We start from the raw sequence: 12,869 nt of genomic DNA on the forward strand, positions 1-12,869 counted from the left end.
AGAAAAAATAATCTGCTTGAAGGTTGAGCTAGCTAAAATCTCTCAGTATGCAGGATCAGCGTCCAGCAGCAGTGTCTGTGACTTGTTATAATCAGAAAATGGCGCTGACACAACATGTCTGCTCTTTATATAGAGAGGACATATGATTTCAGCAGCCAATGGCACAAGGTCCTGTGTCTGGACAGAATGGATGCTTCCTGCACCCTGATTGTCTAGTTGCGATTTGCACACAAAGTTAGGGGGGAAAAAAAAGTTAGAAGCACGGTGAGGCTCTCAATTTCTGTCAGCTTTCGCCTGAGCACTTCCCCTCATCAAACACGTCACCCAGCTCATCATACACAAGCATTACGCAAGCCAAAGTGTTAAAAACACTTTAGTTGCAACGCAATAATTTTCCCGCACTTTATCACCGAGTGTTTCCGATCACAAATCCAAAGGTGCCATATTCGTGCCGAATTTACAACTTGCAATCGTTTTTCAAACATATTCACTCATCACTATTCTCCAGTATCCAGCTCTGTTCTGCTCCTCTTCTGAATCAGGTGATTCCAAATCTCCCGATTATACTGCGCTAAAATTTATGTGACCGGGAAGTGCCTTTTACAATTTAATCCTATGGAGCATCAGAACGAGACTCCATAGGCTTACATTGGAAAAAGGTCTTCTGGGTCACTGATAGAGAATAGTATGATCCAGAGTTTCTGAATCGCTATCACGTGACTCAAAAGAGGAGCAGAATGATGCTGGATAGTGGAGAATACAGCGATCGGTGAGTACGGTATATTAACACACTGACACTACATTCACTAACATTTACTTTGGTTTTAGGAAAACAGTCATTGGGAGTGCTTTTTTAAAGTGGATCTATCACCAAATGAAACCTTTTATTAATAATTCACTAATGTATTTATTTTAGATAGTTTAGTTTTAGACAGATGCTGATTGCTTTGAAAGTCAGTACTTATCCAAAAACTTTCTATTTATATAGCCATGCCACCTGCAAACATCTTGTGACTAATGAGGCTTTTCAGTGATCCCTCTGCACTATATATGTTTCTAGTGTGCATGCGCAGGTATTTGGGCTACGAACAGGAACAGGGGTTTGTTGTTCAGAAGAATGGAATGGAAGTCACTATTGGAACGCAGCTGATTGTAAAAGCAGAAGTGGAATAGAAAGGGGTCAACATTTTTGGTTTATTACGGCATCTATCATTTCAGTGTGCTCCACTCTGCATCGATATCAGTATATTGTTCTCTGCCCTAAATAGCGTAATCTCATGACAACTGGTGAGATCGAGCTGTTTAAGGAACAGAGTATCAGGAATGAAGGGGAATTGTTTTGCTACTGTTGTGGCCATAGTTTCACTATATTAGGACAAAATTTCTCTGAAGCGCCATTGCTCTTTAATCTGCATGACTGTCACACTGCTCTCAGTTCTGAGCAGCATGATCACTATGATCACTATCGGAAACTTTGCCCCCACAGTGCAATGATTAACCTTCGTTCCACAGCACTGAACATGATCTTTCCGCTTCAGGTCCAGTTGCCTTGCAGCAATTTATCAACGAAAAGTCGACAGTTTGGATGCCAAGCACATGACTGCATGATACACAAATTACTTTGACTAATGATTTTTTAACAAATCATATTTGGAAAGTACAGGATGTTATTTTTGCCATTGCTAACATAATGAAATAAAAAGTAGTGGTGAAATCTGATGAAGGCTACTTTTTAAAAACTAAAATCTGGGTTTATAGACTGTTATACTGGTAACTAGAAAAATATTGTATAACTAAAAGGATCATCAACTTACCTGTAAGAAGTAAGTTAAGAAAGACACAATACCAATTACTCCAAACATTATACAATATAAATCAGATTCTCTTTTTACTCTATCCGGATCATCATATCCAAAGAGCTGTCAAAACAGGAAAATAGTTATCAGCCAGGATGTGGAAAACAGAGGAGAAAGAAAGCGTCGGCATACAGGAGGAGATCTGAAGGTTGGGTAATAATAAAACATCCTGCTTATGGATAATATGGTTGGCATGCATCTTTTTTGCTGCACAGCATCGCTACATTACAATTTATTTCCAATTCAATTAATTATTTAAAAGTAACTTTACAATGTTGTCATAGTTTGATCTATTCAAATGTTGGAAAATAAATCAAAATGTTATCCTTTTCACATCACGTACAGGAGATTTATTCACCCCTATATCTTCTTACATCAAAAGTAGGATGGAAACATGGCTACTTTTAAGAATGGAGCTCCTGTACATCATGTGATTGGGTGGCGAAAATAGTTAGGGCTGATGGCTGAGTTTGCCAATTGAACTTTAATTCTTAAATGCCTTTAATACTGCAACTTTTGTGAGTAAGACAATAAGGAAAAATTCTTGCACATTTCACTGCTATATTCCACTAATGTCTCTGCTTTTTAAAGCTTATTTACAGAGATGGGAGGAGAAATGCTAAAAAGAGCAAGGCGGAGAAACTGGCGTTCAGCCGGCATGATTGTGTAAACATCCATGGTTGTATTGGGTGGCAAGTGGGGACTCCTGGAATTCTGTATTCTCCGTTGTTTATTTGAGTTGCAGCTAATAAGACTGTTGGAATATTTTAAGATATGGAAAGATGGTGATTCTATCCTAAAACCTTTGTGGCTTCTCAAAAAGTAGTTGATTCAGTCCAGGTCAAAAACTGTGGTTGTGGTTTTTTACACTTGTTCTTGGATTTGCTATCCATCACTTTTCATTCCTCTCATGCAGTCAACTGTAGAGGACTGATACCAATTAGGCTTTCTGTGTAAGGCTATGTGCACACGATGCAGAAATGCTCAGGATTTTTCCTGAGCGTTTCTGCATCTCCCTGGCAGAAAAAAATGTGGTTACCCACTGACATTTCCGCATGCGGATTGACAAGCGCTTTCCAAGCGATTAGCATCACTTGGAAAGTGCTTGTGACAACTAGGTCACACTATATAAATCCATGCAAACAGCATGGATTTATATAGTGTGACCCGAGAGAGTGGTAAAAATAAGAAATAATGTATACTTACCCTCCGATGGCCCACGGTGTCCTGCTCACTCCGTTCTCCCTTGCCGGCAACATTGAATTGAAAGACCTGCCGACATCAGCGTCACGTGACCCGTCACATGACTCTGACGTCAGCGCAGGTCCTTCAATTCACTGCAAAGTGCCGGGAAGCAAGTAGGAGCGGTGCGCGGGCCGACAGAAGGTAAGTATACATTTATTTTTTATTTTAATCTTTTTTTATAGATTTTTTAATGGTACCTGGGTGTGGATGAGAGTCTCCTCTCCTCCACACCCGGGTACCATCCGCACATTAGAACGCATGGATTACGCATCTACATATACAGTGATGAGTAATCCATGTGGTCTAATGCAAATCAATGGCGGCGAAAACGCAGCACTTCCGCAAAATAATTGGTAGTGCTGCGTTTTTTTCCGCAATGATAATCCGCAGCGGAAATTTCCGCAGCATGTGCACAACACATGCGGACTATCATTGGGGAACATTGCTGCCCTTCTACCATGCGTTTTTAGTGAGTTTTTAATGCGTTTCCGCAGCTGCAAAAACTCTGTGGAAACGCATTAAAAACGCATCGTGTGCACACAGCCTTAAAGCTAGAATAGCCCTCTCACATACTTTGTAGAATCAAGAGGGTCATATGAGAAACTCAACTCTTTTTGTGAAGAAGAGCATACATCTTGTGTCACCAGGTTGGAGTTTATCACGATGTGTGGGCTGTGTTTGCAGGATTAATGAGGTTCGGAGACTATAAATAAGGTTTTTTATTCACACCAACACATTTTGGTGCTGTCTTTATTAGAGATGAGCGGTGTTCGACTAGAACTGTTCGCCAATCTCAAATTCGAGCTGTTTTGGGCGGTGTTCGAGTCGTTCGACGAACGCGAACGATTTGCAAAAAATTCGGCTGTTCGAGGTTATGTTCGATAACTGTTCGTGCACCAAAAGCGTGTCCTGCATGTCTGGCGCTATTTAGAGCACCAATCATGCAGGGATTGTCAGCCACTCACTGTAATGCCATAGCCATGGTGGTTGTGGCATTACAGTGGTTGCCCAAATCGATGGGAACAGTGCTCACAGTGAAAAATGAAAAGCCGGCAATTCAGCAGCGGCATACACCGGTACCCGACAATTTAGAACAGAAAGAATAGAGTATTACACATAGATTAGATAGATACAAACATGTCAGTCACATATATAAGAAGTACAGTGACAGTGTTGGTTACTGTACTTGTCATTTAGTGTTAAAGGATTTATTAAAAAAAATACTAGTTTTCATGCACCGTCTCTTTATAAAAGCCGGCCGGCAATTCAGCATCGGTACCCGACAATTTATAACAGAAAGAATAGAGCATCACAGGTAGATTAGATAGATTGAAACATGTCAGTCACATATATAAGAAGTACAGTGATAGTGTTGAATACTGTACTTGTCATTTAGTGTTAAAATAAAGGATTTATTAAAAAAAAAATTGGAGTGGGGTTCCCCGTAATTTTAGTCTCTAGCGGAGGTTAAGCAGACGGCTGGGGCAGATGTTTGAAGCCTGGGAAGGGGGTAATACCCACGGAGCTTCCCAGGGTACTAATATCAGTCCCCAGCTGAATACCTAGCTTTACTAGCTAATAAAATGGGGGACCCCCCAAAAAATGACGTGGGGTCCCCCTTATTTTAATAGCTAGCAAAGGCTAGGCAGACAGCTGGGGGCTGATATTAATAGCCCAGGAAGGGTGCCATGAATATTGGCCCCCTCCCAGGCTAGAAACACCAGCCGTCAGCCACCCCAGAAATGGCGCATCCATAGGATGTGCCAATTCTAGCACTTAGCCTCGCTCTTCCCACTGCCCTGTAGCGGTGGCAATGGGGTAATAGGGCTGGGGTTGAGGTCAGCTTATAATGCCAGCTGACATCAAGCCCAGGTTAGTAATGAAGAGGCGTCTATAAGACACCCCCATTACTAACCCCATAGTCAAAGTAAAAAAAAAACACATACACCCAGAATAAAGTCCTTTAATTGAAATAAACACACAATTCTTTATTGCTCTAAATTAAACCATACTTACCATCACGCCCATTCCAGCTGAAGCCAATGTCTTCTGCAATAAAAGTAAAATAATAAAGCAACATCATCCTTACCTTTCCATGGTTCGCACGACAGCTTCAGCTCTGCTACATTCACATGACAGGCTAGATTGCAGCCGAAAGCTGCCATCCAGCTTGCCATGCCGCAGACACTGAGAAGCGCAGGCATGCTTGTGCTCCTCAGTGACTCGCTGTGACGGCATAAAGATGAACCGAGGTCATGTCCAATGAACTCAGCTCACCTCATGCACGTCACTAACAGCGTGGGAAAATTCTCCTGCTGAGCGCTTGAGCAGGAGAATTCTCCCACGCTGGGATGGCATTGAGATGAGATTGAGAATTTTCCCACGCTGTCAGTGACGTGCATAGGGTGAGATGAGTTCATTGGACATGACCTCGGCTCATCTTTATGCCGTCACAGCGAGACACTGAGGAGCACAAGCATGCCTGCGCTTCTCAGTGTCTGCGGCATGGCAAGCTGGATGGCAGCTTTCGGCCGCGATCCAGCCTGTCTTGTGAATGTAGCAGAGCTGAAGCTGTCGTGGGAACCATGGAAAGGTAAGGATGATGTTGCTTTATTATTTTACTTTTATTGCAGAAGACATTGGCTTCAGCTGGAATGGGCGTGATGGTAAGTATGGTTTAATTTAGAACAATAAAGAATTGTGTGTTTATTTCAATTAAAGGACTTTATTCTGGGTGTTGTGTTTTTTTAAATACTTTACTAGAAATTCATGGCGGTCATGTCTAATATTGGCGTGACCCCATGAATTTCGGGCTTAGGGCCAGCTGATACTGCCAAGCTGGTCCTAACCCCTTTATTACCCAGTGAGCCACCACACCATGGCCCTGGATGAGTTGGGTACAGTGCCAGAAGATGGCGCTTCTATGGACGCGCCATTTTCTGGGGTGGCTGTGGACTGCAATTTGCAGCGGGGGGGGGGGGGGCGAAAGCTTGGGCCTCCCCGCGCTGTGGATTCCAGCCCCCAGCTGCCTAGATGTCCCTGGCTGGACACAAAAATAGGGCGAAGCCCCAAGTATTTTTTTTTTTTTAATTATTTCATGAAATTCATGAATTAATTTTTAAAAAAAGGGCTTCCCTATATTGTTGTGTCCGGCCAGGTACAAATAGGCAGCTGGTGGTTGGGGGCAGCCCGTTCCTGCCTGCTGTACCTGGCTGGACACGAAAATAGGGCGAAGCCCCACGGCAATTTTTTTTAAATTATTTCATGAAATTCATGAAATAAGTAAAAAAAGGGCTTCCCTGTATTTTTGGTTCCAGCCAGGTACAAATAGGCATCAGGGGGTTGGGGGCAGCCCGTTCCTGCCTGCTGTACCTGGCTGGACACAAAAATATGGCGAAGGCCACGTCAAATTTTTGGTGAAAAATTCAATAAAATTTTTTTAAAAAAACACATTTAGGGACTGCATCTTTATTAACCCCTCCATGTGAGGGGTTAATAAAGATGCAGTCCCTAAATTATTATTTTTTTTTAATATATTTTTTAATTAATTTTTCCCAAAAATTTTGACGTGGGCTTCGCCATATTTTTGTATGCCAGCCAGGTACAGCATCCAGGAACGAGCTGCCCCCAACCACCAGATGCCTATTTGTACCTGGCCGGACACAACAATATAGGTAACACTTTTTTTTTATTATTATTTCATGAATTTCATGAAATAATTTAAAAAAAATACGTGGGGCTTCACCCTATTTTTGTGTCCAGCCAGGTACAGCAGGCAGGAACGGGCTGCCCCCAACCACCAGCTGCCTATTTGTACCTGGCCGGACACAACAATATAGGGAAGCCCTTTTTTTAAAATTATTTCATGAATTTCATGAAATAATTTAAAAAAAATACGTGGGGCTTCGCCCTATTTTTGTGTCCAGCCAGGTACAACTAGGCAGCTGGGGGCTGGAATCCGCAGTGCAGGGAGGCCTAAGCTTTCTGGGCCCCCCCGCTCAATTCTGGGTGTTTGTGTTTTTTTTAAACATTGACTATGGGGTTAGTAATGGGGGTGTCTTATAGACGCCTCTCCATTACTAACCTGGGCTTGAGGTCAGCTGGCATTATAAGCTGACATCAACCACAGCCCTATTACCCCACTGCCACCGCTACAGGGCAGTGGGAAGAGCGAGGCTAAGTGCCAGAATGGGCGCATCCTATGGATGCGCCATTTCTGGGGCAACTGACGTCTGGTGTTTCTAGCCTGGGAGGGAGCCAATATTCATGGCACCCTTCCTGGGCTATTAATATCAGCCCCCAGCTGTCTGCCTAGCCTTTGCTAGCTATTAAAATAGGGGGGACCCGACATCATTTTTTTGGGGGTCCCCCATTTTAATAGCTAGTAAAGGCTAGGTATTCAGCTGGGGGCTGATATTAGTAGCCTGGGAAGCTCCGTGGGTATTACCCCCTTCCCAGGCTTCAAACATCTGCCCCAGCCGTCTGCTTAACCTCCGCTAGAGACTAAAATTACGGGGAACCCCACGCCAATTTTTTTTTTAAATTTATCCTTTATTTTAACACTAAATGACAAGTACAGTAATCAACACTATCACTGTACTTCTTATATATGTGACTGACATGTTTCTATCTATCTAATCTATGTGTGATGCTCTAATCTTTCTGTTATAAATTGTCGGGTACAGATGCTGAATTGCCGGCCGGCTATTTTAAAGAGACGGTGCATGAAAACACTATTACTTTTTTTAATAAATCCTTTAACACTAAATGACAAGAACAGTAAGCAACACTGTCACTGTACTTCTTATATATGTGACTGACATGTTTCTATCTATCTAATCTATGTGTGATGCTTTATTCTTTCTGTTCTAAATTGTCGGGTACCGGTGTATGCCGCTGCTGAATTGCCGGCTGGCTTTTTTAAAGAAAGTGTCTTCTGAGCAGTTTGTCAGCTTTTGGACACCTTTGAAGGTGTTTTCTATGTGTTTCTATGTGTTTTTGTTTGCCTGCCATTGGTTTTAACGGTGTTCGAAGGTGTTCGATGAACAGTTCGACAAACAGTTCGACGAACATACGGGTGTTCGACGAACCGAACTCGAATACTACAGGGGTGGCTCAACACTAGTCTTTATCAAGGTAAAGAAAACAAGGTGTGAATGAAAAGCCTTCTTTAAAACTCTCCAGACCTCATTAATCCTGTAGCCCGCACATCTGTCTCGCACAGTGTGGGAAAGACTAGGTGCAACACGAAGGGATAAGGGGAAGGAAGCGCAGACACTAGAGAAAGGGGAAGTGGAGACCCCTAGGCAGATTTAATCACCCCTGCCTTAGCCTACCATCCCTATATTGGTTCCACACCAATCGCCGAGCAGGAAACCCAAGCCCTGTATTTCTCTAGGGCGAGTCACTAGATAGGGAGGGGGTGTGCACATGTCAGTCCCCACTATAAGCTAAAAACAACAAGGGAGACAAACAAAAGGGGGAAAACTTAGCTTGAGCAGACACCAGAGGGATAACACCAAACGTCCTCCAGAGAGGAAGCTAGCCGACTGCTATAGCTCCAAGCCTTCACAAGGGAAAATGAGAATATCACCGGTGACTCCTTGAAGCAGACTGAGTTTATAAACACCCAGACCAGGGTGTGTCAATCAGAGCAGGAGGGAGGTTGCGGTTGGGTCCAAAAGTCAGAAGGATTAAGAAGACGTCAGCAATGCCAAACGCAGTGACCTTCTGCGGCCAGATGCAGAGTGACTGTCTGTTACATCTGACACACCCATGACAACATCATGATAACCTCCGATCTGGTAAAATGCTACCTGGAAACCTGGAAGAAACTCTCCTCGAGCTACGGGGCTGCAACTATGGCATATTAGGCTTCTATAGGTGTTGTGTTATCACACAATCTGCACAGGTGAGCGCTACTATCACTCTGATCCTTACAGTACTGCCCTATCCGTGCACTTCTGTCAGAGCCAGATCTCTTCACTCTTTACATGATTTCAGTATTCTCTTTATTTCAAGTCTGATAGGATACTCTAATCTAAAGAAAATATGTCTTGGTCACATATTCCCTTTAAGGTAGTTATATGGATATGCTTACCAGAATAGTATTATTACTAGTAGTATTATTCTTTACACTGCTACCAAGATTAGGGAGACATTTTCTGCCATTGTACTTGGATCTTATAATTTACTTACAGCAATGATTTTGGCAAACAAGATGCAAAATGATGGGAAAGTTCCACCATTTATTATTGATGCAAGAGTTCCAACCATAATATAAGGCCATTCAGACTGGTTAAGCTTCAAAATTTTAATGAAGGAAATATTGGGAAGCCTGTCCTGGAAAAAGAAAATAGTGCAGACATATTATTATCTTTCATACTATTATATTTGTGGAGTTGCCAGGCATTGCTAAAACTTAATTTGAATCTACAATGAACAGCACAAAAACATGATAAAATATCCCTTAGAAACTCTAAAGACCATACCATACACCTTCTATAGCTATCAGCTGAAAGCTTGTTCAGCCAACAGCTATTCATGTCATTTTCCCATATGTTAAATTTTTAATTCCCCCAACTTCATCAGTCAGAGGAGAATTGAGAAGTCCCTATGCACATAAACTTGTCAGTGCCTCCGACTTTGCTCATGTGTGTAAGGCCACCTTTATGAAGATACTCAATGAAGGTCAATTACTAAGGGGTTCTGTGAAACATTGGGTTTAATAGCACAGGAGAAATCTTGTATGTGACTGTGGGAAGAGGAGATAAGATGGAAGAAGGGAAGGAGATTTTGTGAGGATCGGCGGTTGCGTGTGGGTAAATACCGGGAGACTAGGTCACAGATGTATGGAGGAGACAGGTTGTGGATGGCTTTGTATGCCAAGGTTGGGGTTTTGTACTGGAGTATCTGGCCGATGGGGTGCCAGTGAAGGGAGTGACAAAGGGGAGAGGCCGAGGAACAGCAGGTGGACAGGTGGATTAGTCGAGCAGCAGAGTTTAGGATAGATTGGAGGGGTGCGGGAGTGTTAGAAAGGAGGCCATAGAGCAGGAGGTTACAGTAGTTGAGGCGGTAGATGAAATGAAATGGATAGAATCTGTTAACGAATCAGTAATTAGCCTTTAAGGGATTGTCCACTACAGGGACAACCCCTTCTCAATGACCATGTTTCCCTATGGAACATAATGACAGCCTGTTCTTACCTCCAGTGCCAGTGCTATTTGAACAATGTTGGTGTCGCGTCTCTCAAGTGACATTGTTATGTCAAATGAGTCCTGCAGCCAGTCTGCAGGGGCTTCACTCTCACTTCCTTTAGATGTAACTGACATCCAGAGGAAGTCAGAGAGCAGCAGCATCTCTGACTTCTTGCAGATGTTAGTTTCATGCAAAGGAAGTGAGAGTGATGCCATCTCTGATTGTTATGTCACGTGAACCCTGCAGCCAATGTCCCACAAGTTTTGGGAGACCTGTTATCAACATCACTGGAAAGTCACCGGCAGTGGAGGCGAATACAGACTGTTATTATTTTCCATGGGGGAGCAGAGCATTATAATTAAGAAGAGGTTATTTGAGAAGTGGACAACCCCTTTAAACTGGTTTTAACAACTATATTACAGCAACATTTTAATGTCTGTATTGTGGCTACAAGCATTAAACATACTACCCTGAATTCTCCATATTATACTAAAGCAAATAAGAATCACTATAGAGATATATAGTAGTCCAATGCTAATTTTAAATGGGTCAATAATTCCATAACTATGAAAGCTCAATCCCAACTATCAGGCCATCTATACAGACCGACAATTTCCCAACGAACGAGCAAACCACTAGTGCGTTGGGTGCAAAGATTTTCTAGCAAACTTAAAAATTGCCATTATTGGCAACACATCATCCTATGCACAGGAGAACAATGATATTCCATGCGCACTGAATGATCTCATGAGTAGTTATTCTTCGTTCATGGAAACACGATCAGCCGGTCTAAGCAGGCTATTAAACAATTCCATCGTGTAAACATACAAAAACCTCTAAAACTTTATAATTTTATTTAAATCTCATTAAAACTACTCCAAACCCATGTGCATAGAGAATAAAACTAACGTCACTCAGTAGTAATCTTTCCATAAAATCAGAGTCCCTATGGGACTTCATAAAGTCAGAACAAGCGATAATAAAGATATGGTTATCAGCATGTTATATGATAGAACTTAACTTACCCTGCCTGTAGCCTATACTGATGCTGCCCAACGTGGGAGCTGGCACCCTAAATAACGAGTTTGGCGCCCCCGTTCCTCGGCGGCTGTCCCTCACTTTCCCTGTTTTGCCCTGATAGAGTGAGCTATATACAGAGAAATGAGTGATTGCCTCCTCTAATCTATAATATAGCGGGAGATGCGTATCTCTGTCTGAAACCTTTATAGACTGCGCAAATGTGACACGCCTGCGCAGTCTGGCTCCAGACAGAAGCAGGCATGGAGATGTTACAGGTAAGAGGAGTGTGTATGGCGCCGGACATCACGGTGTGGATAGACACTGAACGCATACCGCGATCTCTAGCGCCATACTTACATACTTACCTCACTGGGAGGAGCATTGCCGTGGCGCCTATCTTTGCCGGAAACCGGGGCAGGAGTGAGGCGTTGGAATCGGCGCATGCGCATAGCATGCGTGGTATGGGCACGCACGTACTCCGGTGCCACACTCCTCCCCAGGCCTCCGGCAGAACAGGACACGTCAGCGCTGGAGCACAGGGAAGAAAGGTGAGTATAAGTGTTTATTTTTTTGTAAGTGTGTGCAGCGTGAAAGGGATTAGGGGTGCCATACAAACCATGATTGGGGGGTGAGGGGGCCACACATACCAGGATTGGGGGAGGATGAGGGGTACCATGCATACCAGGATTGTGGGGTGAGGGGACCATACATACCAGGATTGGGGGGTGAGGGGACCATACATACCAGGATGAGGGGTACCACACATACCAGGATTGGGGGGGTGAGGGGACCATGCATACCAGGATTGGAGTGTGAGGGGACCATGCATACCAGGATGAGGGGTACCACACTTACCAGGATTAGGGGGTGAGGGGATCATGCATACCAGGATTGGGGTGTGAGGGGACCATGCATAACAGGATTGGGGGGTGAGGGGACCATGCATACCAGGATTGGGGGGTGAGGGCTAACACACATACCAGGATTGGGGGGTGAGGGGATTATGCATACCAGGATGAGGGGTACCACACAAACCATTATTGGGGGGTGAGGGGACCTTGCATACCAGGATTGGGGGGTGAGGGGACAATGTATACCAGGATTGTGTGGTGAGGGGACCAAGCATACCAAGATTGGGGGGTGAGGGGTGCCATGCATACCAGAATAGGGATGAGGGGTACCATACATACCTGGATAGGAAAGTGGGGTACCATGCAAACCAGGATGAGGGGTACCATGCATACCAGAATAGGGATGAGGGGCACCATGCATACCAGGATAGGGATGAGGGGTGCCATGCATACTAGGATGAGGGATTGGGTGCCATGCAGACCAGATTTCTGGGATGAGGAGGCCATACATACCAGAACTGGGATGAGGGGTACCATGCATACCAGGATGAGGGGTACCATACATACCAGAATAGGGATGAGGGGTACCATGCATACCAGGATGAGGGATGGGGTGCCATGCATACCAGGATGAGTGGTACCATACATACCAGAATAGGGATGAGGGGTATCATACATACCAGGATGAGGGATGGGGTGC

At 43.8% G+C, this 12,869-nt stretch overlaps 1 protein-coding gene across 15 annotated transcripts in view; it reads right to left on the reverse strand.

The window, feature by feature from the left end:
• Positions 1–12,869, reverse strand: part of LOC141265129 (ATP-binding cassette sub-family B member 5-like) — a 401,328-nt gene that overhangs the window by 136,591 nt on the left and 251,868 nt on the right. For 13 of the 15 annotated variants that reach the window (XM_073677823.1, XM_073677815.1, XM_073677814.1 and 10 more), the window contains 2 exons: positions 9,300–9,443; positions 1,815–1,919 (listed from right to left, as the gene is read on the reverse strand). The exons of 1 other annotated variant lie outside the window; for it this stretch is intronic. In XM_073677823.1, the coding sequence (XP_073533924.1) occupies positions 1,815–1,919; positions 9,300–9,443 (249 nt within the window). The remainder of the gene's footprint in view (positions 1–1,814; positions 1,920–9,299; positions 9,444–12,869) is intronic. One more of the 15 variants, XM_073677817.1, reaches the window with a different exon arrangement.

This window comes from Phyllobates terribilis, unplaced genomic scaffold (genome assembly GCF_046119375.1).
Source record: "Phyllobates terribilis strain yellow unplaced genomic scaffold, ASM4611937v1 Scaffold_4__5_contigs__length_816908805, whole genome shotgun sequence".
Classification (NCBI taxonomy): domain Eukaryota; kingdom Metazoa; phylum Chordata; class Amphibia; order Anura; family Dendrobatidae; genus Phyllobates; species Phyllobates terribilis.